At 36.5% G+C, this 25,387-nt stretch overlaps 2 protein-coding genes and 1 pseudogene across 7 annotated transcripts; 1 reads left to right on the top strand and 2 right to left on the bottom strand.

Annotated features, from left to right (window-relative positions):
* Positions 1 to 2,623: 2,623 nt before the first annotated feature.
* On the top strand, positions 2,624 to 5,172 carry LOC106405262 (annotated as a pseudogene).
* A 2,310-nt stretch (positions 5,173 to 7,482) lies between these two features.
* Positions 7,483 to 11,393, bottom strand: LOC125605797 (flavonol synthase 3-like). 2 transcript variants are annotated; one of them, XM_048775276.1, is made up of 3 exons: positions 10,869 to 11,393; positions 9,828 to 10,155; positions 7,483 to 7,876 (listed from the first exon to the last, which is right to left on the bottom strand). In XM_048775276.1, the coding sequence occupies exons 1-3, from the start codon at positions 11,252 to 11,254 to the stop codon at positions 7,664 to 7,666; spliced, it is 927 nt and encodes a 308-aa protein (XP_048631233.1). In that variant the 5' UTR covers positions 11,255 to 11,393; the 3' UTR covers positions 7,483 to 7,663. The 2 variants fall into 2 exon arrangements, with proteins under 2 accessions (XP_048631233.1, XP_048631232.1); XM_048775275.1 differs by lacking the exon at positions 7,483 to 7,876 and adding an exon at positions 9,183 to 9,601.
* A 6,302-nt stretch (positions 11,394 to 17,695) lies between these two features.
* Positions 17,696 to 19,164, bottom strand: LOC125605798 (pectin acetylesterase 12-like). 5 transcript variants are annotated; one of them, XR_007337238.1, is made up of 7 exons: positions 18,938 to 19,164; positions 18,610 to 18,745; positions 18,467 to 18,513; positions 18,308 to 18,380; positions 18,078 to 18,191; positions 17,913 to 17,990; positions 17,696 to 17,837 (listed from the first exon to the last, which is right to left on the bottom strand). XR_007337238.1 is itself a non-coding variant. In XM_048775277.1 (6 exons), exons 2-6 carry the CDS (start codon positions 18,614 to 18,616, stop codon positions 17,969 to 17,971), a joined length of 249 nt encoding a protein of 82 aa, XP_048631234.1. In that variant the 5' UTR covers positions 18,617 to 18,745; positions 18,826 to 19,087; the 3' UTR covers positions 17,696 to 17,968. The 5 variants fall into 5 exon arrangements, 1 of the variants encoding a protein (XP_048631234.1); XR_007337237.1 differs by having other exon boundaries at positions 18,467 to 18,499; positions 18,938 to 19,163; XR_007337236.1 differs by having other exon boundaries at positions 18,826 to 19,087.
* Positions 19,165 to 25,387: the final 6,223 nt, after the last annotated feature.

Genomic DNA, 25,387 nt, shown 5'->3' with positions numbered 1-25,387 from the left:
ACCATTACAGACGTTGGTTTTTAAGAATCAGTTTTGATTCCCAATTCAAATATATTAACAGACAAAAATCACAACGTAACTAGAAAGAGAACAACGTTGTTATCATACGAGACACTTGGCCGGATTTCATTATATTAGGTTTGGTCTGATTGCGACCGAACCGTAACTGAGTCGACCATTTAACCCTACTCTAAAAGTGTTGGCACCATCAACATCTGTTAATTCACCTGAATTTCATAGAACTCAGGTTATTAAACCCATCTTTATTAATGCTATTTTTTGAACCAGTTGTTAGTGCTGTTGTTTGTTTCAATTATTTATGGAGTTTTGATTTTGGCGTACTGCCAAAAAAAAAAGAATTATCCATTTGCTGTCAACTTATACATTATGTAGAGCTAGTTTATCATCATTTGACGTTGCTATTCTAAACTCTATTTTGAATTATTTTATAACGCGTGATTCAAGTCACGAATTTCAAAAGAGCCTTATCCAAAGTGTCTATAACATATATATGAATTCCCGTTACAATATAGAAAATCTAAGATTAGGTGATAAGCCAACCTGTTAGACCTTTGACATTTAAACGTCTCCCATATTCGAGAGGGTATTCGAGATAGCTAACTAAAAATCAAGAACATGTAAAGACGTACAGCAAATGTAGTACAATATCTTTTTGTTGGAGGTCCACTTACAGGATATTCTAGATTGGATGCGAGGAAAACAGATTCAGATTTTGATTACTTCAAACCAATCCAGGCAGTCTCTTATACATTTAATAACGTTTTGATTGTTGTGGTTGGTTATAACTAACGTTTCAATATTCTTTAATAGTAATAAACACTTCCGGAACCCAATTAAATATCTATATGGTTTGTTGACGTAATGCATATATACTCTCTCTGCGTTTGCGTTTGGCTTTTACATCATGGAGTATAAAATAAATGTTGATTGGTACATACTTTAATTCTAAAATAGCAGCATCGTGAAAACATGTAATATAAAGATAAAATAATTGAAAGGCTAACAGCCTAACACACACAAAGAAGGATGTAGACCCATAACAAAGGGGAAAAACCAGAAGATGATGTTGTTACAACGGTTTTGAAGTCCACTCAGTTAACGAGTTATATATGTGAAACACATTAAAAAAGAAACCAGTGTAGGTCTGTGACAGAAGAAAACAAAGCAAATTATTATTTTTATGTTTATCTACCTAAAATGATAAAATGATTTGATTTCTATCAGGAACTTTGTTGAGATTTAGACATGATTCTTGTTTTAATAAATTATAAATACTTTTAAACTAAAGAAACTTAACTTTTCTTATAAGAACAAGAAAAGAAAATTTGGAAAAAGGTGTTTGAATCTCATCACTTAGTGGAGGGTTAAAAGCAAAGAAGGTGTGAGATGGATGGTTGAAGATGACCTACTATTGTAGCATTATAGTTGGATGGCTAATTTCGTTATTTCTTTTTGAGTCATTTCAAATTGCTTCTTTAAGTTTACTTCAATGGTCCATATTGCATTTAGAAAAAGGTTTTTAAAAATTCTTTTTTTTTTGTATAGACCTAAGGTGTCTTGGGCGAGACCCAGATTAATCTCTAGAAGGCAGGTTCACTGGGGACATGCAAGCAACAGTTGCTCTACGTATGAATTAGATATCTACACCACCTGGCCAACGCAGATGTATAATATATACAGGGGGGGGGGGGGGGACAGATTTTGAACCCACAATACGACCGGCCACAACCCCATGGTTAGGTGCATGATTATTGGAGAAGTTCTTAGGGTGAAGTTTTTAGGGCATCATCCTCAGTGAATGGTATCTAAAGAAGTCTCTTGTCAGAAAAATAATAAACTAAGTGAAAATTGTATCAGAGAGGCAAGAATTGGACAGAGACGTCTTTACTACGAGATACCACATATAACGATTTGAAAGATTTTTCTACAGATGTCTTTCTATTTCTAAATTTTTTTGTTTTTTAATTTAATTAAAAGATAACTTTATATCATATTTATAACATAGATTGTGATTCAGCTTTCACCGAAACGGATGCTTAATGAAATATAAGAATTTGTCTCTTAACTTTTAACTAAAAAAGCTAAAAACCGGTTTTTAATATTTAAGAACCGGTTTTTAGTTTTTTTAGTTAAAAGTTAAGAGACAGATTCTTATATTCCACTAAAAATTCTACCTTAAAAACTTCTCAATCATCATGCTCTTACGTATTCACAAAGGTAAGATACGACACCATTCATTTCACGAAAAAGAAATCACATAGTACAATGCTTTTTCAACCTTTTCAAGAGTTATAGATAATTAATAGCAACATTTCTAGGATTCATCCCGTACCAATATATATATAAAAATTCACATAAGAATAAAAGAACTGAAAAAACTGCCATACAATGTTAAATCATTCCTTGTACAAAATGCATGGTATCTTTCATTACTGCCCACTTTTGAAACAACTAGAGCCAAGCAATTAAGTTACAGGCCCATCGGGAGGTGAAAGTAGGCGTAATAGTTAAATAGGCCCATTTTAATATAAAAGTGGGCTTAGTAGATTATTGGGCCGAGTTTGTGTATGTGTATATACAAGAATAGTTTTGCCGCGAGCTTAAAATTTCCGTTGACGAGAGAGAGAGAGAGAGAGAAAAGAGCCCACCCTTTGTGTTCCAAATTCTTGTCTCCAGAAAATCACGAAACTTTGGTTTTGTTTTGTTGTCTTAATCGTTTTACTTTCCTTGAATTATTGGTTTAAATTTTTAAAAAAATTTCAAATCTTTACCCTTTTGGACTCACATGGCGACTGAAACCCTAGAAGAGACGACGACGCCGGAAGTCAAATCTCCGGCGAAGGATGAAATTGGTGCTGGTGATGAAGAAGGGAATGTGAGTAAGAACTCATCGGTGACTCAGAGTAGTAGTGAGAGGCCAACGAGGGAGAGGAAGAAGGTTGAGCGTTTCTCGTTGCCTTCTCCTACGCGTGCTATACCGAACAAGTCCGTTTCTATTGAAAAGGTTATCACTTTTTGAAGAAAAAAAAGAAACTTTACTTTTGTCTTTAGAATTGAGTAGGTTTCTTATTATTATTATTATTTTTTGTTGTAACAGGGTCTTGGAACACCACTCAGGGAGATTCCTAATGGTATGTATTAATGTATGTGTGCTTACTTATAGTTGTGTTTGTTTTGATTGAATTCTTGTGGATTTGTGGAACAGTGAAACAGTCTTTGATGGTTTGACACATCCCTTAGAATCTAGAAGATGAGATTTTTTTTGTTTATTTTTGCATTGGTAAGATTATAGATAGAGCCATTGTATTAAACACATGACAGTTCTGAAAAAAATTATGAATGCCTTAGAGAAGCTTTAGTTTTTGGTTTCCCCTGGATATTATATTATTACTTCCAATAATTGGATACTGATAGTCTGACTCTCTGGTGGGATATTTTATTTTGTAGCTAACCCAATTAGCCCATTAACTACTGTCTTTGATTTGATTTTACCTTTGTAGATATCAGTTTGGTTTTCTCTTTAGTAGCTAACTGTACTGTGGATGTTAATTGAGCAGCTCCAAAAGTTAGTTATTTTGACAGTGTTCTTGTTTACATTTATTTACCATTGGAAGCATGTCTGATAATGTTTCAGTGGCTCATCAACTATCCAAGAGAAAAGCTGACGGCAACCTGATCTTACTACACACCATCCTGTATGGGAAGAAAGCAAAGGTGCTTTTTAAAATGTTTGATCACATTTTTTTCACATTTGATATGTATATTTCCCTTGCACGCATTTGTCCACTATGGATGTCTAATTAAAGAGTTTTGTTGCAGGCACAGATGATTAAGAAAAATATTAGTCAATTTTCTGGCTTTGTCTGGTCAGAGGAAGAGGTAACACCATTTCAGTTTCTATTTTATTACAGGGATTCATATTTTGCTATGCATCATGTTGACACTTACAAATGTTTTCTAGGAAGAGAAGCAAAGAGCAAAAGTAAAGGAGAAACTTGACAAATGCATAAAAGAAAAACTAATCTTCTTCTGTGATGTACTTGACATACCTATTAACAGAAGCCACATTAAAAAAGTAAGTAAGTCATAAGAATATGTCATTCATCTACTTATTATACCTTTTTCTAAGAATCCCTCTTGTCCTGATACTCTCACGAAGAAGTAGCTTTCAAAGTGCTTGAGTTTTTGGAATCTCCCAAAGCAACAAGAGATGTTATACTTGCTGATCAAGAAAAGGTATTGTTTGACTTTGATTCAGTACATTATTTGTCGTCAGTGTGAGAGTTTTAACCTTTTTTTTTTTTTGAAATTATATATTTTAGGAAGCCAAAGAGCGCAAGATCACACAAAAAAAAAGAGGAAATCTGGAGAATCTTCAGATCCTCCAGCCAAGGTTTGTAGTGTCTTATCTATAAATTATAGTATACTTTAATTTATTGGCTTTTGAACATTTTCTTTACTGCACACTGCACAGAGGAAAAGGCAAGCTAAAAAGGGAGACCATCCATCTGACAAAGAAGTAGGCAAGGATGAAGGGGATTCTGATTCTGAAGACAGTAAGGATACTCATGAGGAAGATGCTACAGCACCAGAAGAAGAAGATAGTGACCATGAGAAAACTGAAACTGAAGAGGAGAGAGTCGAAGCAGAAGATGAGAAGAAGCCATAAGATAAGAAAACCTCATCTAAAAAGATTAGCTCAGGGACCAAAGACTCTAAAAACTCTGGGGGGAGCTCTTTGGTAACATTTGCTGTTTGTAATAAACATTCAGGCGACCACTTCGGTGTGGATCTCTTGCATAGAAAAAAAGAGGTGAAGGGTGTTATCACGGATGCAATTAGTGAAATGTCAGATGTAGAAGATGAAGAATCTGAGGCTGGAAGTGAGAAGGAGAAGGAAGAAGAGGTGAAAGCTGAGGCTGGAAGTGACAAAGAGAAGGCAGAAGATCATGAAAAGCTAGAGGATTAAGGTTTTAGTGATATTCTTCTCTCAAGATCTGATCTGATGTGAAGAAGAATCAAAATTGATCAAACAATGTGTAAGTGATTAATTAAAGAGTGTTGATTCAGTGACAGTGTAATCTTTCTATTACATGTAGTTTTAGTGACATGTAGCTCTTCTGTGTTGTTTAGTTTAAGTTATCTTCGTAAGTTTCTGTTAATTCTGTTTTCTATTAATGGTCAAAGGAAATCATGGGCCTTAATTTGGCCCAAACCTTCCTTCTAGAAAACACAAATTATTATGTGAAGTTTATAATAATCAAGTAATGATATAAGACTATATAACAACTAATGCTATTTGTATATAGAAGAATCCTTTCGTAATCACATAATCTAATTTATCTATATTTTGAAAAAGACAAAGATTAAAATTTATCAAAAAAATTAGTGGCAGTTACAAGAAAACAAAGGTTTAGGTTCCAAAACAAAACAAACGGAAATTCACCATTGGTTTTTGTCTTTGTTGGCCTACAAATATGTTTTGAGTTTGATTACAAATTTACAAGTAGGTGGTGCTTTCATTTTTGATTACAACGATACCACTTGCGCTCTAATGCAAATATTTAATTACAATTAAAAAACTTTCACCAAATAATTAATGAATGAAATTAATGTTGTTGGCCGACAAAACATATTTTAATTAATAAAAAATAAATTAGCGAATATTGTTAATAAATTTTAAACTAAAATTATAAATCTATACTATTAAAATAGAAGTCATGACTTTTTTCATGTGTGATATTTTAAATGGACCACTCCTAAAAAATTGTTTACATTATTTTATTTTTTTTGTATTTTCATAACAATATCCTAACAAGATATTTAATTATGTTTTTATTCCATCAAAATATTATTAGATATGGATAATTTTGAAATTTTATTTATTCCATCAATATATAATTATAGTTGCATATAACATTTATAATATAATTAATAATAATAACATTTAATTATTCTAGAGTTAATACCTGCATATGATCTAATTAGTAATAATCATAATTAATATTTATTATTATTAAGTATACTATTTTAAAATACATTTCTATGGATTCAACCATATACTGGTTTTATAATAAATATTAATTATGATTACAAAATCTTTTAAAAACATTTTCAGAAGCAATTTAAATTTTATATACAAAAGTAATTATTTTAAATTATCATAAACTATAATTAGAAATTAAAATTTTATTTTTAGTTTTGATTTATGTATGAAAATTTAAAATTATACAGAGTATTATAATTATATATTCAATGATAATAACAATTTCAACTGATTAATTTTCAAAAATAAAATTTACGAAGATTTTGTTAGAAAGATTCATTTTTATTTCAAATTAAAAGAAGATTTTTTTTATCCAACTTAATGCATTTCTCAAATATGATATTTACTACCAACTTATTTTGAAGTACAATGTATTATAGTTTTTCTTTAAAAGAAATTATTTACAGTATCTCAAAAAATTTCTTAATCCAATTTAATTTGCTTTCATATAACTTTTAAATTTTAAATAAAAAGTATGTAAAGTAATATTGTTACATAATAAAATTTTCAAAATAAGTTTTGTTACAAAAGTACAAAAATTATAGTAATAATATATAAGCCACATAATCATAGCTATTATAGAATTACATAGTATATAACACTAAATTACATTAAGTTATTAGTAAATTTTGTTATATAAACTAAAATATTTTAGTATAAGAAATAAGAAATCCGTACGGTTGTGTGGATCAAGATCTAGTAACATTTTAAAACAAAAGTTTTATTCTACACCAACAATTAAATTGAAAATGAGGGAATGTGAACTTTAGGATCGTAGATTCATTACTTCTTTTTGCACTTTACGTAGAAGATATTAACTTTTTCTTTTATAAACACACTCTCACACACACGTGACTCTAATTTTGATTCGTAGAAAGAAATCTCATTTGGTTCAATCGACAAGAAGCTCGAAAAGCCTGGTTATTTATAGTCCTTGCAGATAATAGGCTTGAACATAGAAGGATACAATGAGCTCCGGCTATGGTTCGGTGATCACATCAGGATCAGCACCGACAGAAAGTTGACACGACATCCTCTACTTTTCTAGTTTTCTTTATCCACCGACACTCTCTATGCAACACGTTCTTGCGATAGTCTGAAGCACATGTGAAGGGCGAACTCAGAGTAGGGAAGGAGGTGAAAGGTGGACCTTGTACAGCTTTTTCGGGAGACCCCGGTGAAGGATGCAGTTCCGGTGGTCTTGAAAACCTGAGCAGAGACCACGAAGGTTTGCTCCAGTTTCGACGGCACCAGATCTAGAGAAACTGATTGAGTAAGTGCGAAGCAAGAAACAAGACGAGAGCTTTGACTTAAAGCGAGAGAAACCATGAGGAAGATGTAGCAGATTTCCCGACGCCGGCGGCCTCTAGCCTTGCCGGCGTCAAGAAGCAGCGGTAGCGGCGTTGTCTCGATTCTTGAACCAGAGAGAAAAACTATATATCATATATACGTAGCTTATTCTTCTAGGTGCTTCAACATTTATTTATACAAAGCAGAGAGTAAACTGAATATTAATTAACTGAAACTTCAACATTAATTAACTGAAACAGTCGTTCATGATCTTGTCTCCCCTGTTTCTGAATGATGAGATTTGTATCACTCGAGAGGAAGCTTGTTCATCTTAAGAAACTTGTACTCTCTATAGACATAAGGCTTGAACTTTGGAGCATCATCAACAACTAGCTCCGGCAAAGGTCCGACCACGTGATCAAGGTTCGGTTCCGCGAAAACCGGCCAAGAGAGTCTCGTCCTCACCATATCCATCGTCGCTCTATGCTCTCCACTCTTATACCTCCCATTGCTCATCCTCTACAAAACTCACATTATTTTTGAAAACTATTGTATAAAATGTTATTAAATTTAGATAGAAACATATAAATTAAAACTTCCTTAAATATATCTTTTATTAAAAAGATATTAGACCATTAATTTCATGGACCGTGCACATAGCTAAGCAGGCCTTGTACACATCCCCAACAATCAAAACCAAACAAACATGACTTATCTGAAAATGTTCAAAACTGTATCTCTACCTTGATTTGGTCGGCGATGATGACAACGATCCCTGAGTCATCATACTTGACGTCGACCCACTTGTTGTCCTGGTACGCCTGAAGTCCGTCTACCTCATCAGCGATCAAGAACGTGATTCCATTGAGATCATTAATATATATGAGGATAATTAATAACAAAAAAAAAACTTTTTCACCATTGACCAAATTAACAAAAGTAATTAATGTTGTTGGCCGACAAACCATATTTTTGATTAACATGAATATTTAGGAAATCTTCAAAAGCATCAATTTTCTATTATTTATATGAACTTTAGAATCATATAATCCATATTTCCTTTTGGTTTTTGTTCCTTTTGCATTTTACGTAGAAAATAGTAACTCTTCTGCTTTCTTTATACAGAAATTCTTGGGTTCACCCCCTATGGTGAACCTTTAGGTTCACCAACCAATAGTGTTTGAGTATTTGATATTTGATATCTTTTAAAAAAGGAAACAACATTAAATTTCCAAATAAGATTATCTTTCTAAAATAAAACAATAAAAATACATAAAAATAGTTACAAAAAATAAATAAATAAATATTTTTAAGTTTTCAGCAAAATACTAAACCCTATATCCTAAATCTTAAACCCTAAACCCTAAACCTTAAACTTTGGATAAACTCTAAACGTTTGAAAATCCTAAACCCTAAATCATACATTAAAAACTAAATTTTAATAACACTAAACCCTAAATCCTAATCACTAAACCCTAAACCCTTGGGTAAACCCTGAACCCTTGGATAAATCATCATAAATCATAAACTGTAAATCAAAAATATTTAAAATTAAACTCTAGAGATTATGATTTATCCAAGGGTTCAGGGTTTACCCAAGGGTTTAGGTTTTACCCAAGGGTTTAGGGTTTAGTGATTAGAATTTAGGGTTTAGTGTTATTAAAATTTAGTTTTTAATGTATGATTTAGGGTTTAGGATTTTCAAACGTTTAGAGTTTATCCAAAATTTAAGGTTTAGGGTTTAAGATTTAGGGTATAGGGTTTAGTATTTTGCTGAAGACTTAAAAATATTTATTTATTTATTTTTTGTAACTATTTTTATGTATTTTTATTGTTTTATTTTAAAAAGATAATCTTATTTGGAAATTTAATGTTGTTTCCTTTTTTAAAAGATATCAAATATCAAATACTCAAATACTATTGGTTGGTGAACCTATAGGTTCACCCTAGGGGGTGAACCCAAGAATTACTCTTAATTAACAGAAACTTCCAACATCAATTAACTGAAACAGTCGTTCATTGAGATTAGCGTCAGTCGATAGGAAGCTTGTTCATCTTAAGATACTTGTACTCTCTGTAGACATAAGGCTTAAACTTAGGAGCATCGTCAATAACTAGCTCCGCCAAAGGTCCGACGACATGATCAAGGTTCGGTTCCGCGAACACCGGCCACGAGAGTCTCGTCCTTACCGTATCCATCGTCACTCTATGCTCCCCACTCTTATACCTCCCATTGCTCATCCTCTACAAACTCCAAATAATTTTTTTAAAAACCATTGCATAAAATGTAATTAAATTTAGATAGAAACATATAAAATAAAACTTATGTACATATATGTATATTTATTTATTTTCTTTAAAAATTAGACTCTTAATTTCATCCGACCAAGGGCAGTCGCCTGCCTTGTACACATCCCCAACAATCAAAACTAAACAAACATGACTTAATATTGGAGACTTCGTCTAATACCTTGATTTGATCGGCAATGATGACGACGATGCTGGAGTCATCATACTTGACGTCGACCCACTTGTTATCCTGGTACGCCTGAAGTCCATCTACCTCATCAGCGATCAAGAACGTGATTCCATTGAGATCTGTGTGATGAGGAGCTCCGTAGAGCAGTTCGAGTTTTGGACACGGCGGATAGAAAATTATCTTCATCAGATACTCCACCGTTTCTCCGCCGAGACCTTCCTTCAATGCATCACGATGTAACCCTAATCCTTCTGATAACCACCCCATGATCTTCTCCGACTGCTTCTTTATCTCCCTTGCATACTCCTCATTCACCTCTCTGTTTCAACAAATATACATTCTACATAAAAGTCGGACACGATTTTATTCCGACAGAACCTAACTCAAAACTAGTTGGTAAAGCGAGAAAATGTGTTAGTTAAAAAAATAACAAATTTCCTGAATATTATTTTTTTGTTTTGTACAAAAATAACATTTTAAATTTTTTCCCAAACTATCATTTATTAATGAAAAATAGCACGTGTTAAAAAAAAATTAAAAAATAACACTAAAATATTTTACATCATAATTCATAAATCATAAACCTTAATCTCACCCTATAAACTCATTTATATAAATATCTACCGTCCGTTTCATTTTAATTGTCATTTTAGGTTTATGCAAACATATGATTTTGTATATTTCCAAAACGAAAGCACAATTACATATACACCTAATCATATTTCAATCAATAGAAAAATGAAAAATCTTATTAATAAATTTTGTATTGAAACTCTAAACCGCTACTTATTTTGAAACAAATTTTTTTCTTACAACGACAATTAAATCGAAACGAAGCAAGTATTTATACCTTTTAGTAAATGTTATTTTGATAATCTTTCTTGAGTGTGCTATTTTTTAAACAAAACTGATTGTTTTTTTTTGAAAAAAAACTGATTTATTGCTATTCGAAGATATCTTTAAAAATGGAAAATGTTTTTAAATAAAATAAATAAGTGGATAAAAGTGATCACAAAATTCTTATACTCGTGCCTGTAATCTGGAGAGTTCTTAGGCCAGAATCTGTAGTTGATTCTTGACGCTGGCCAGACTCTGTGAAAGAGATGATCAGCCCATGTTTTTCTACCTTCTTTATCTTTCTCGTAATCCGTTGTGTATCCTTCTAAGTCCATAGAATCAGCTGGCCTAGCTACGGCTTCCTTCTCCTTCTCAGGCAGCTCAAAGAACTCTGTCCCAAGTTCTTTCAACCGCCGCATCAGCTCGGTTGGGATCCCGTGGTTAACCACCAGAAACATGCCCCATTCCTCGCTTGCTTTCACCACCGCACGTGCCACTAGGTCTTCGTTGTTACTTAGATCGACGATAGGAATATCTACCGGAGATGTTCCTTGGAACTTCGAGGGGACTAACTCGGCCATGTTTTTTCCTTTCTCCCGATGGTAATATTGCTTGTTTAGATGTTAATTGGAGTGAAGGTGTAGTATGGGTTTATACTTTATATATAGTATTAGGAAATATACTAAACCGACTTGGAATTTATCCGAGTGAAGGTGTAGTATGGGTTTGTACGGTTTTCTGTGGGCAACAAGGTGAAGGTGTAGTATGGGTTTGTACGGTTTTCTGTGGGCAACAAGGTTCGTGTGCATCACTTGAAAGAACAGATCGCAGTGTGTCGACAAGATGGTGCGTCTGTGATCGAGTACTATGGACGTTTGTCCAAGACTTGGGAGGAGCTGGATATGTACAAGCCCCTGCCTTCGTGTTCGTGTTCTGCTATGGCAGAGTTTGAAAGAGATAGAGAAGAAGAAAAGGTCCACCAGTTTGTAATGGGATTGGATCAAGCTCGTTTTGGAGGAGTGTGTCAAGGTATAATATCCTCTGATTCTACACTGGATATTGGAGAAATCTATGCTAAGGTGATTCGAGAAGAGCAGCGTCTCAACTCAGTCAAAGAGAGAGAGATGCAACATAATGCTATTGGGTTTACAGTTAAGAAAGAAGCGGGCGCAGCAAGTTCTGATCAAGCAACCTCACGTACTGACTCTGGAACCAGAAATCGCGTGCCTCAATGCTCAAACTGCGGTCGTAGTGGGCATGAGAAGGCAAACTGCTGGCAGTTAGTCGGTTTTCCTGACTGGTGGGAAGAACGTTCAGCAAACAGAAGTGGAGGAGGAAACAGAGGAGCTTACAGAGGTGGTCGTGGTCGTGGAAATTATGGGTCTGATCGATCCAGAGGCAGTGGAGCAAAGGCACACGCGACTACATCCAACTCGTCTAGCTTCCCTGAGCTAACGTCAGAACAGTGGCGAACGTTGACTCAGATGATCAACGAGAAAGCCTGCTCTCCCACCGATAAGTTGAATGGTAAGAGTAAACTGGGTGATTTGATACTAGACACGGGAGCTTCCCATCACATGACAGGAGACATCTCGTTTCTTGTCAACACAACGAGTATTTTGCCATGTCCAGTTGGCTTTGCAGATGGAAACAAAGCATATGCCACACATACAGGAACATTTCCTTTAACTGATCGAATCACTCTTGATCATGTCTTGTTTGTGCCAAATTTGAACTGTTCCTTGATATCAGTCTCAAAACTGTTAAAGCAAACTAATTGTTTCGCATTACTAACAGATACGATTTGTCTCTTACAGGATCGTTTCACGAGGACCCTGATTGGAGCCGGTAAGGAACGAGATGGGGTGTATTACTTCACAGATGTCATGGCTGCTAGAGTTCACCGTGTCTCAGCTCCTGTTGTTAAGTCCGCTGATCAACTTCGTTGGCACCAGAGGCTTGGGCATCCGTCATCTTCAGTTTTATCTAATTTACCTATGTTTTCGTCTACTAAACTAGCTGCCCTAAGTCCTTGCGACACATGTTTTAGGGCTAAGCAAACTAGAGAAGTGTTTTATGATAGTATCAATAAATCAAATGAGTGTTTTGCGTTGATTCATTGTGATGTTTGGTTTCTTCTGGTGCTGTATATTTTTTAACAATCGTGGACGATCATTCAAGAGCTGTGTGGACGTATCTCATGCTTGAGAAATCCGAAGTTCGTACGATCTTGACTAATTTTTGTAGCATGGCCTCTACTCAGTTCAGTAAAACAGTTAAGACAGTGAGGTCCGATAATGGAACAGAGTTTATGTGTTTGGCAAGGTTCTTTCGAGAAAGTGGGATTATTCATCAGACGTCATGTGTAGACACGCCTCAACAGAATGGACGTGTCGAAAGGAAACACCGGCATATACTTAATGTGGCCCGCGCCATACTATTTCAAGGAAGTTTACCGGTGAGGTTCTGGGGTGAAGCCATCATGACAGCAACTCATCTTATAAACCGTACTCCCACACAAGTTCTTCGAGGTGCTTCACCATATGAAGTCCTGTATGGTGAGAAGCCAAATTATGATCATCTTAGGGTCTTTGGAAGTCTGTGTTACACACATTTGAGAGCCCGCGACAAAGACAAATTTGGCTCTCGAAGTCGTAAGTGTATATTTATGGGTTATCCTTTTGGACAAAGGGTTGGAAGGTGTTTGATCTCGACAAGGAACAGTTCTTCATCTCTCGAGACGTCATATTTTACGAGGACACGTTTCCTATGTCATCTATTTCAGAACAGTCGTCGGTTCAGGGAATTGTGTCTCCGGCTCCACCTACTAATGCACTCGACTACTCTGACTCAGATTGGTTATTTGAGTCTGTCCCCAGCTCACTCGACAGGGGGAGTAGCGATGGAATTGGCAATACAGATATTACTGTGGTAGTTGAACCAATAACATCTGAGACACAGAGCCCACAGGCTCCGGAGTCTCGTTCTGCATTACCAGCTGATAGGTCTACAACTCCTGCAGAAGTCGTTACAAGTACTGAAACACGTACTGATCAGAGGTCTGAGCCAGTACAAGATATCTCCATGAATGATCCGGTTGTGTTAGGCAGAGGACAACGAGTGCGTCTTCCCTCTGTCAAGCTTAAAGACTACGTCAACTACAACGTCATGTGTCATGAAGATACCCATCTCGTTCCATTCTGCGCTTCATCCTCGTCCTCGGAAAACGCTCCAGGTATGACACAATCTCCTTTAGCTACATATATCTCTGTTGATGCCTTCTCAAGTGCGCATCAAGCTTTCTTAGCAGCTGTAATTTCAGGAGTTGAACCTAAGCGATATCATGACGCCATTAAACATAAGGTTTGGTGCGACTCTATGAAAGAAGAAGTCACTGCTCATGAGGAGCAAGGCACGTGGGATATTGCTTCGCTTCCGCCTGGCAAGACTGCCGTGAGTTCTCAATGGGTTTATAAGATCAAGTACAATCCTGATGGTACAATTCGGCGACACAAATCTCGTCTGGTTGCCAACGGAAATAAACAAGTCCAAGGCAAAGATTTTGAGGAAACATTTGCCCCAGTTATTAAAATGGGCACGGTTCGTATGCTTCTCCGTATTGCCGCAGCTAAGAAGTGGGAAGTTCACCAAATGGACGTTCATAACGCATTTCTTCATGGTGATCTTGAGGAAGAAGTGTATATGCGTTTACCTCCAGGCTTTACTCACTCTGATCCAACAAAGTATGTCGCCTCAGGAAATCTATTTATGGCCTTCGACAGGCTCCACGGTGTTGGTTCTCCAAGTTATCTAAAGCTCTCCTGCAATTCGGTTTTGTTCAGTCTTACTCCGACTATTCATTGTTCTTATACACTAAAGGATCAGTTGAGATTCGAGTTTTGGTCTATGTCGACGATTTAGTGATCGCCAGTAATAGTCTCGACAAACTCACCAAGTTTAAAGAGTATTTGGGACAACAGTTTCACATGAAGGATCTTGGTAAGCTCAAATACTTTCTTGGTATAGAAGTAGCACGCACTGAAGAAGGGATCTTCTTGTCTCAGCGCAAATATATCATGGATATCATTGATGATATGGATCTCCAGGATGCTCGTCCAGCATGCACACCAGTCGAGCAGAACCACAAGATCGCCTCCGATCAGTCACCTCTACTTTCTGATCCAAAGATCTATCGTCGCCTTGTGGGCCGTCTTGTCTATCTTTCCATGACTCGCCCTGAACTTTGTTACTCTATTCATCTTCTGTCTCAGTTTATGAAGTCACCTCGTGAAGGACATTTGGAGGCTGCATTGCGCGTTGTTCGATATATCAAAGGTTCTCTCGATCAAGGAATACTCATGAGCTCCGATGAAAATCTTGACCTCTCCATATACTGTGACGCGGACTGGAGTTCTTGCCCTGTTAGTCGTCGATCTTTGAGCTCATTTGTAGTCCTTCTCGGTGATTCTCCAGTTACGTGGAAGACCAAGAAACAAGATACCGTTGCTCACTCGTCAGCTGAAGCCGAATACAGGGCTATGGCTAAAGCTACTCGTGAAATGAAGTGGATTGTTCCTTTAGTTAAGGATCTCGGTATTCCAGTTCCCAAACCTGTCTCGTTCTTTTGTGACAATCAAGCGGCAATATACATTGCAGCCAATCCAGTGTTTCACGAAAGAACAAAACACATAGAACGAGACTGTCATAGTGTTCGAGATGCGGTCCTTGCTGGTTTGATCGCCACTAAACATGTTCGTACTAAGGATCAGCTCGCTGACATCTTGACGAAAGCTCTTGGTAAACCACAGTTTGAAGTGTTACTGTCCAAGTTGGGTGTCAAGAGACTTCACACTCCAACTTGAGGGGGAGTATTAGGATATATGCAAATATACGATATACCATATCTATTTAGGATAAATTCCAAGTCGGTTTAGTATATTTCCTATTCTCTTGTTGTCGAGTTTGTATATATACATTGTAAAGCACGTTCATTATCAATAAGAAAGTCTTCTCTAAATCATTGAGACCTAGATTTACATATAGATTAGAGTTACATTTGAATGTAGTAGGCGTATGAGTTATTCTTCAGTCACATTGCTTCACTTTACCACACTTTTCTATATGATTGGTTATCGCAATATTAAAACCTTTATGCTTCCAATTATAGAAACTTTTATTAAAATATTCCTTTAATAATTGAATGTGATTGGTGAAAATAGCTATGATTGATGGATTCTTAAAGTCGTATAATAAATATTTTTATGTGGATACCTAAAAACAGGAAAATCCCACTCAATATTACACATTTAAAATATTCATATAATATTTTAGCACTAAATTTATTTATAATTTTTGAAAATCTCTCATATTTGGTAAATATGCTTTTAGATTACCTTTGATTTTGGTTACCTGACGACTATACTCTCATGTTTATATAATTTACAAGCAATATGTATCCAACTTGATAAATTTGTATCCAACTTGATAAATTTGTATCCGTACAAAATGCACACAGTAAGAAAAAGTTAGATTCGCCGAAGTTATATGAATAATAGGTACTGGAAAATGTCGGCAAAATAAACAAAATAATAGGAATGGATCTACTGCATGCAATGCATACTACTGAATTTTTATTTATTGGATATGTTGAATTACTTGGTAGGTTCTATGACAAGAGGAGGTATGTCATGTGCCCCACCTCACTGAAATATTTATCATGTAAACAATAGTTCTAGGAAAATAATTATGCCTCGTATATAAAAAATTATGGACCCGCTCTTGAGTAACATATATAGTGGGGGTATTCTGTGGTAGTAATACCTTCTCTAGAAGCTCTATTATATCAAGAACGTGAATCTCGTCCAACCACAAAGTAAGTAGTCATCTACACAATGCATATTGTTAATAATTATATAATTATACATATTTTTAATAAAATTAAAATATGTATACATTATGGCGTGTGAATTTGAATAAGTTTGAAAACATTGTGTAAATACAAAACAAGGCAATTTGATGGATTAAGGATACAAAGTAAATGTGATATCTTGAAGGCAAACATTTTTGTACTGAACATATCACCATATAATATTTCACATCTAGCCAAAAAGATTTATTTGTTTTAAATATTAACAGTTATAAGTTATTTATAAAAATAACAATGTTTTGAAAACCGGACCGGACATTGACTCCGCATTATCACTGGATAGCTGGTCGGACCAGTTTCAACCAGGGTTTTGATTTTTCTTTATATATACATACTAATATATATAATATTAAAATGTTATAAAAATAACTAGAATAACATTTGATCAATCCAGATTTTGTTTACTGCACATTCCACTGGTAACCAATTAGAACTTCTGAAGCAACAAATACCTTAAAAAAAAAAGGTAAAACCATTTAACTTAAACTTGTTATCATTAAGACAAAAATTTGAGACGATGTTTTTACAAAACTACATAATCCATACATATGAATAGCAAAGAAACCACATGGTGCATTACAATCTAGTCTATTCTAAAGCATTCCTCTGCCCCAAAACACAGATTACAATGGTATGGGTTTATATAAGTAAGAGTTGCATTTGAATGTAATTATTGTCACATGACCATATTTCTTTTTGTTTTTCACTTTACAGCATTTTTCTAAATGATTGGTTATTTTCCTAAATATTATAACATTTTCGTCTCCAATAATCATAAAGTTTATTAGATTCCTTTAATGATTGCGTGTATGGAAGGGTGAAATAAAATATCCCAAAAACTATATAATAAAAGAAGTACAATAAAGAAAAACAAGTAGTATGAATTTTTGTTTATTGCATGTATTGAATATTGTGTGGGAGCACAGTTTTCTGGAAGTTAGAGCATCATTAACCCTATAACCCCATTTGGGTTTCTTAATGATTTGTTTAATAATAAAAATTAGTTAAGAACTTTAGTTAAGAAACACTTAGTTTTTATACTCCATTGGAAGTTTCTTAATTAAAGGTTCTTAAAAAAAAATTAAAGATTGTTTTATTAAAATTTAAAATTAATTTTATTTATAAATTAAAATTGGTTTACAAAACTAAAACCAGAAAAAAAAACTTAAACCTAAGACCATAAAGTCATGCCAAAACCCACTAGGATGTGCTGATGTTGGAGCTATGCTGCTTTATATCTGATTATAACAAAACTTGTAATGTGAGCACAACCATCAAAGGACCAATACCTAAGCAATTGTAATGCTGCTTACCTGCCATGTATCATATGCAGCGTTGACAATGAAAAGTTGAGTTTTCATCTGACTGATCAGATTCTCTGGGAAGAAACACTGCAAAGAACAAAAAGGGAGTTTCATAAACTACTACAAGACTTGGATTCATTTTGCAACAATCATCAGAAAGAGAGAATGTACTACCGAAGTTGGATCAAGATGGTTTGTGCACAGACGAGGCAGGTTGTTTTCACACTCTGAAACTCTACTATACCATTGTATAAGTTCCTGATTGTTCGTCCACCAGACACATCAGTTCTGTGTATTAACAGAAACAAACCAGTTAATCACATGAATAGCTTTTACAAAGACTTGGAGTTACAGAGAAATAACGAAATAACACATGAATAACTCAATAGTGTAATGATTCTAACCTCATTCTGACCATCTCCCTGAAAGAAGCACCATCACAGTAACGAAGCTTAAGTCTATTCCAATTGAAAAGGTCTACAAAAAATCAAGCACATGGCAATGAGGATTAATGATTCTCAAAATTACTGATATGGTCAGAACAAAGATTTTAGAGACTAAACCTGGATTTTTTTGAGCTTTATCACTTAGTATTCCTGTAAAGGGAACTCTTTCTCCATGTAGTTAGATGATCCATGATAGAGACAAAGTTCACCAGCGGAAGCAAATCAAAGCATATCAAAAAACTGATACAATACAAACCTACTTTTCATTAAGAGGAAGCTTCCCTTCAGTGTTGAGCTTCTTCAGGAGATAAGCAAGGGCTTGTCCTTTTTCACTTCTTGAACCTTACTCTTGTCAATGAAAAAGCTAACCTCGTTTGGACTCTGATCACATTCTCTCTGCATCAAGTGATTGAACTTTGGTCACTTAACATAGAGGATATAGCAATTTATACATAGTGGTTGCAACAGGCTTTTACGGATCAGAGGATCCAAGCTCCAGCTCTCCAGATTCTGATCCTGAATCTGAAACCGGTCCTTGATTCTCAATCGGATTTAACGTACAGATTCAATAGCGGCATCGATCTTGACCTTAGATTGCTTGGTGGGGCTTCGAGACGAAGAAGACGGTTCAGAGGATGAGGAAGAAGAACATAGACGCTTGGAAGTGGAAGAGCTGCGTCTCGTCTCCGGCGGAGAAGAAGAGAGGAAAGGAAAAAAAATAAAAATAAATAAAAGACATATTTTGCTTGGCTGACACGTGGTATAAAACCATACTTAGGATCGGTCACCAAAATCCTTTCTTAAGGATCGGTTATCTGAAATTAATTTAGTTTTCATTTAATTAAATGACTCATTTACTTTAAAAACCCCCTTAAGAAACCTGGATAATCATGGTCTTATATTACCAAGAGCGTGAATCTCGTGCAACCACAAAGTAAAGTAGTATTACACTACACAATGTGCTAGTCTTGAATATCAGTATATCACTGAAAAACACTACTACTAAATAAATAAAGATTACATAAACAGAATTACATCAAAGATTCAAATCACCAATTGTTTAGCTATTTTTATGATATACACATTTTCCGTGTGATAAAAAAGATATACAAAAAATTGCAAAAAGAAACCTAGCTATATAGTTCTAAAACCTGTTTGTTGAAATAGTCCATAGTTAGATATACATTTGGTCAATTCCGATATTGTTTACTTCACATTTCAATGTTAGCCACTTAGAACTTTCGAAGTAACAAAGACCTTTAAAACGTAAAACCATTAACTTAGGTTGGCTCTCACTAAGACAAAAACTTGAGAGAATGTTTTTACAATATTAGAGAATCCATCCATATGAATAGCAAGAAACCATATGCTGAATTACAATCTAGTCTACTTTAAAGCAAATCACAACGCTGCCAAAGCTCATTACAAATTCCAATGCTACGAAAAAATGAAACTGATGATATCGACTTTACCTTACAGACGTCTGGTCTTGTTAGGAGGTGCTTAACCAGGCATACCCATTCCAGGATCTTTCCTCTTTCTGCTGGTGCGGTTGAGCCATCCCGCGTTTCTGCGGCAGAGGAACACTTGGGCTCTTGGCTACGACAACATAGACATTTGCCATAGGTCCACAAAATTTTTGTGTTCTTTTTAAGGTCTTTTTACTCTGTTAATTAGCAAAAGAGTCCATAATTAAGTAACCTAATTTATAAAAAGGTCTATATTTTTATTTTATTTGTTTCAGGTCATAGAGCTTTTTTTAGTTCTAAGTTAAAAGAAATGTAATGAAAAAAAATATAAAAAAATATTTATAAAAGGTCCATATTTTTTGTTTTGTCTAGGGCTAATATGTTGGTTTAGAAGGCACTGCACTTGGGTTCATCCCAGCCCGAGCTGGAAAATTATAAGCCATCATGCCTTGAGGTTGCATCCTCTGCATGTTATGCCCAACCATTGGTCTTGGCATCGATCTACTCCCCCATCTCATGCCGGTTTAGTTTGTTAGGAATTTGAAAAATAATTCGGTTTTCAGTTTGGTTTTTGATTTTCAATTTTTTTAAAAGAATTCCCCCATCTCATGCCGGTTTAGTTTGTTAGGAATTTGAAAAATAATTCGGTTTTCAGTTTGGTTTTTGATTTTCAATTTTTTTAAAAGAATCGAAATAGCCAAAATAACCAAAAACCGAACCGAAAGTAACAGAAAAAACAAAAATAATCAAATTTAACCGAAATAACCGAGTTTGACCGAAAATATCCTATTTTTTTGAGAAAACGATACCAAAATTAACCGAAAACAAAAAAGAAAATCGATTATTTTAAGAAATAAAGTGAAAACTAAAAAACCGCTAACCGAACCAAACTGAAATTTAATTCGGTCAATTTCGGAATTGGTTTTCAAAATTTCCGTAAACCAAAAACCGACGGTTTGGTTTTGGAAAACCAAAATCGCAGGGCTAGTTTCAACGGTGCTTGGTATATCATTGCAAGCCCAAAATCAGCTATCTTTTTTTTATAACTGTGGTGTGATTCCAAAAGCTTTCTAAGCCCAAAGACTAATCATCACGAGACCCGCAAGATCCATGTTTTCTTACCACTTAAGACGCTTCAGGTGACCAAGAAAAACCAAACCCATGATGGTACTCACAACTATGAGCCATTTACCACTAGTCCAAGACCACTTGGTTAAATCAGCTATCTTAACAATCCCATAATTAAAATATTCGACGGTTTTAAATCTCTGGGTACAATCCAGTTACTATGTAGATAGTTTAATCTGTTAGTGGACATCAGCAAGTAAAGGCCCAGCCCAACACAAGTGATAAATCATATCTTCATCAACGGTCGACTTCACACAAACAACAACCTTTGTCGTCTCCTGTAGCAGAGGAGCTGAGTACGGAGTCGCTCCTTATCCACAATACATTTGCTCCGCTGTTAACGTGTTGTGCTGGCTAATTTCCTGGTAGCTTTACAGCTGGTAGTCTAACGATCTAGATCTTTCTTGAGCCTTTATATTGGCTCTATCCTTGTCATTGTAACGTTAAGCAAGTTGTATATGATTCAGTAAAACTCTAAAGTCTTTCAACTTGCATATGGTATCAGAGCCATTTAACCTTAACAGGTATGGCAGATCCAGTGAATCCTTATCCCTTTCCCAGTAAAGTTCATGTCTTGAGCTGTGTCACTCTCAAGCTCAATGACAGTAACTACCTGCTGTGGAAAACTCAGTTCGAGTCTCTCTTGTCGAGTCAGAAGTTGTTGGGGTTCGTCAATGGTGCGGTGGTGTCCCCTCCGGCGACTCGCGTGGTGCTTCACGACATGGAAAACGTCGAAGAGCCCAACCCGTTGTTTGAAGCTTGGTTCTGTACTGATCAGTTGATCAGATCTTGGTTGTTCGGTACGTTGTCTGAAGAAGTTCTGGGGTCCGTTCACACATTGTCTACGTCTCGCGAGGTGTGGATCTCGTTGGCTGATAACTTTAACAAGAGTTCAGTCTCTCGAGAGTTTTCATTGCGAAGGAGCCTTCAGCTCTTGACGAAGAAAGACAAGACGGTGGCTGTGTATTGTCGAGAGTTCAAGACAGTTTGTGATGCTCTGAGTGCCATTGGGAAACCGGTAGATGAATCAATGAAGATCTTTGGGTTTCTCAATGGTATTGGACGTGAGTTTGATCCGATTACTACGGTGATTCAGAGTTCATTGACGAAGTTCCCTGTTCCAACGTTCAATGATGTGGTGTCTGAAGTTCAGGGGTTTGATTTGAAGTTGAAATCGTATGAGGATACTCCAGCAGTCAACACTCACATGGCGTTTGCGTCTCAGAATATGGCTCCTGGGTATAATCCTAACTACCGAGGAAGAGGCAGGTCTGGACAGTACAGAGGGCGTGGAGGTTACTCAAGTCGTGGTAGAGGCTTCCCGCAACATCAGTCTGGTGGAAACAACACGCAGGGAGATAGACCTACATGTCAGATTTGTGGTAGAATGGGTCACACGGCGTTGAAGTGCTATAACCGCTTTGACAACAACTACCAATCTGTTCCTGCTGCTTTCAACTCTCTCCGTGTCTCAGAAGACAGGGACTGGTACCCTGATTCGGGGGCAACTGCTCACATCACGTCATCCTCTGCAAATCTGCAGGAAGCTCATCCGTATGAAGGAACAGATGCGGTTATGGTCGGAGATGGAGCTTATCTGCCCATAACTCATGTTGGCTCAACCACCTTATCCTCTGCCTCAGGTAACATAACTTTAAATGAAGTTCTGGTATGTCCTACTATTCAGAAGTCTCTACTGTCAGTATCCAAACTTTGTGAAGAGTATCCATGTGGAGTTTTCTTTGATGCTAACTATGTATATCTGATTGATCTCCTCAAGGAGAAAGTGGTGGCAAAGGGAAACCGAAATAAAGGATTGTATGTGTTGAAGAATGAAGGGTTTGCAGCTTACTTCTCAGATCGTCAGGTTGCAGCTTCTGAAGATCTCTGGCATCTCAGACTAGGCTATGCAAACTTCAGAGTTCTTCAACAACTTCAGAGCAGCAAGGAGATAAGCATCAATAAGAGCAGAACAAGCCTCATTTGTCAGCCTTGCCAGATGGGGAAAAGTCATAAATTACAGTTTTTTTCAGTCTCAATCTCATGTTTCTCAACCGTTGGAAAGGATCCACTGTGACTTATGGGGTCCTTCTCCTGTTTTATCTAGCCAAGGGTTTCGTTATTATGCTGTGTTAGTGGATGATTGTACTCGCTTTCTCTTGCTGTATCCGTTGAGAAATAAATCAGACTTCTTTCAAGTATTTGTGGCGTTTAAGAAGTTGGTGGAGACTCAATTTGATACCAAAATAAAAGTGTTTCAATCAATCAGATGGTGGTGGAGAGTTTGTGAATAATCAGATGAAGCAACTGTTGCAGGATAATGGAATTATACATCGTCTGTCTTGCCCACACACGCCTGAGCAAAATGGTCTAGCTGAGAGAAGACATCGTCACTTCACAGAGTTGGGACTCTCCATGATGTTTCAGAGTCATTTACCTTTACATCTATGGGTTGAAGCGTTTGCAACAGCAAGTTACATAAGTAACATTCTTCCCTCCCAGGCGCTAGACAATAAAAGTCCCTTTGAAGCATTATTCAAAGTTAAACCAAGTTATAGAGCACTGCGAGCGTTTGGTTCAGCATGTTACCCCTGCCTTCGCGACCAACAAAACCACAAGTTTGATCCTAAATCTCTGCAGTGTGTGTTTTGTGGGGTATAGTAGTATGCATAAGGGATATAGATGTCTCTTTCCACCAACCGGGAAAGTGTACATCACAAGACATGCTATCTTTGACGAAGAGCTATATCCTTTTAAAGATCAATATAAGCATCTGGTTCCTCTGTATGATACGTCCCTTCTAAGGCATGGCAGAAGGTGACAAGCCCAGCGGTGGTAGAAGAGAATGTGCCAACAATGTCGCAGGGTTTCCAGCACCACAGATTCAGACGGCTCCTCTGGTGAATGATCCAGTTGATAATAATCAAGAAGGCACAATGATGGAGAGCAAGAGCCACTAGAAGTACCAAAATGCGCCAGAGCCAGTAATGAATGCTCATCCAATGCAGACTAGAGCTAAAGCTGGGATTCATAAACCCAATACTAAGTATGCTCTGCTGGCACCTAAGTATTCTGTCACATATACCGAAGAACATAGCAGAGGCATGAAGCACCCAGGGTGGAATGATGCTGTATCTCAGGAAATGCGCATAATTCATATGCTGAACACTTGGTCTTTGGTTCCACCGACTGAAGATATTAACATACTAAGTAACAGATGGGTTCATACGGTGAAATTGAATCCTGATGGTACAATAAAGAAGCTGAGATCGAGGTTGGTGGCTAAGGGGTGTGCTCAGGAAGAAGGTTTTGGACTATTAGAAAACATTCAGTCCGGTAGTCAGGACAGCTACCATAAGACTGATGTTGAATATAGCTACAGCCAAGGGTGGTCAATCAAAGCATTAGATGTTTCTAGTGCTTTTCTTCACGGCAAGTTGCAAGAGCCGGTGTTTATGCATCAACCTGCTGGCTTCATAGATCCGGAGAACCACACTATGTGTGTAAACTCACCAAAGCACTGTATGCCTCAGCAGGCGCCAAGGGCGTGGTTTGATACGTTTAGTAACTACTTGATCGACTTTGGCTTTGTATGCAGTATGTCCGATCCCTCTCTGTTTACGTACAACAGAAACAACAAGTTCATGTACTGTTATTGTATGTAGATGACATTCTCTTAACCGGAAGCACAGAGATTTTGCTGCAAGAGCTAGTGGAGTCTTTATCTAAGCGATTTTCCATGAAAGACATGGGCAGGCAAGTCCGTCTACTTTTTGGGTATTGAAATGGAAACAACTCAATAAGGTCTCATGCTGCATCAGGTCGTATATAAAGGAGATATTACACCAGCAGCTATGACAGACTGTAATCCGATGCCCACTCCACTGCCTCAACGCATTGAAGCACAAGACACAAGTCTCTTCTCAGAACCAACCTACTTCCGGAGCCTAGCTGGAAAGCTTCAGTATCTAACATTACGCGTCCTGAATTCAGTATGCTGTTTAACTTGGTATGTCAGAGGATGCTGCTCCTACAATGACAGACTTTTCGCTGTTAAAGCGTATACTTCGGTATCTAAAGGGCTCAATGGAGTATGGATTCACATCAAAGAAGAATGGATCTGTCTCTCATGGCATATGTGTGACAGTGACTGGGGAGGCTGTGAAGAACCAAGAGATCTACCACCAGGGTTCTGCACGATCTTGGGTCTAATTTGGTATCTTTGGTCAGCTAAGAGACAAGATACTGTGTCACGATCATCAACGGAGGCAGAGTATAGAGCCTTGGCAGAGACAGCTCAGGAAGTAACTTGGATCTCTCAGCTGTTGCGTGATCTGCACATTCCTCAGGAAAAAGCTAACACTGATGTTGTGTGATAATCTATCTCGGTTTATCTCACAACTAATCCAGCCTTCACAAGAAATCAAACTTTTGTGATAGA

This window comes from Brassica napus, unplaced genomic scaffold (assembly GCF_020379485.1).
Source record: "Brassica napus cultivar Da-Ae unplaced genomic scaffold, Da-Ae ScsIHWf_802;HRSCAF=1149, whole genome shotgun sequence".
Classification (NCBI taxonomy): Eukaryota; Viridiplantae; Streptophyta; class Magnoliopsida; order Brassicales; family Brassicaceae; genus Brassica; species Brassica napus.
This window is presented reverse-complemented; position numbering and strand designations above follow the sequence as displayed.

Coding starts and splice junctions, on each gene's coding strand:
- LOC125605797 (XM_048775276.1), bottom strand. CDS start 11,254: ATGGCCGAGTTAGTCCCCTCGAAGTTCCAAGGAACATCTCCGGTAGAT. Junction 10,156..10,868: donor AAGAACTCTCCAGATTACAG/GCACGAGTATAA, acceptor TTGTTGAAACAG/AGAGGTGAATGAGGAGTATG. Junction 7,877..9,827: donor TCATTGCCGATCAAATCAAG/GTATTAGACGAA, acceptor TGAGTTTTGTAG/AGGATGAGCAATGGGAGGTA.
- LOC125605798 (XM_048775277.1), bottom strand. Junction 18,192..18,307: donor AGGGAGATGGTCAGAATGAG/GTTAGAATCATT, acceptor GTTAATACACAG/AACTGATGTGTCTGGTGGAC. Junction 17,991..18,077: donor ACCATCTTGATCCAACTTCG/GTAGTACATTCT, acceptor TGTTCTTTGCAG/TGTTTCTTCCCAGAGAATCT.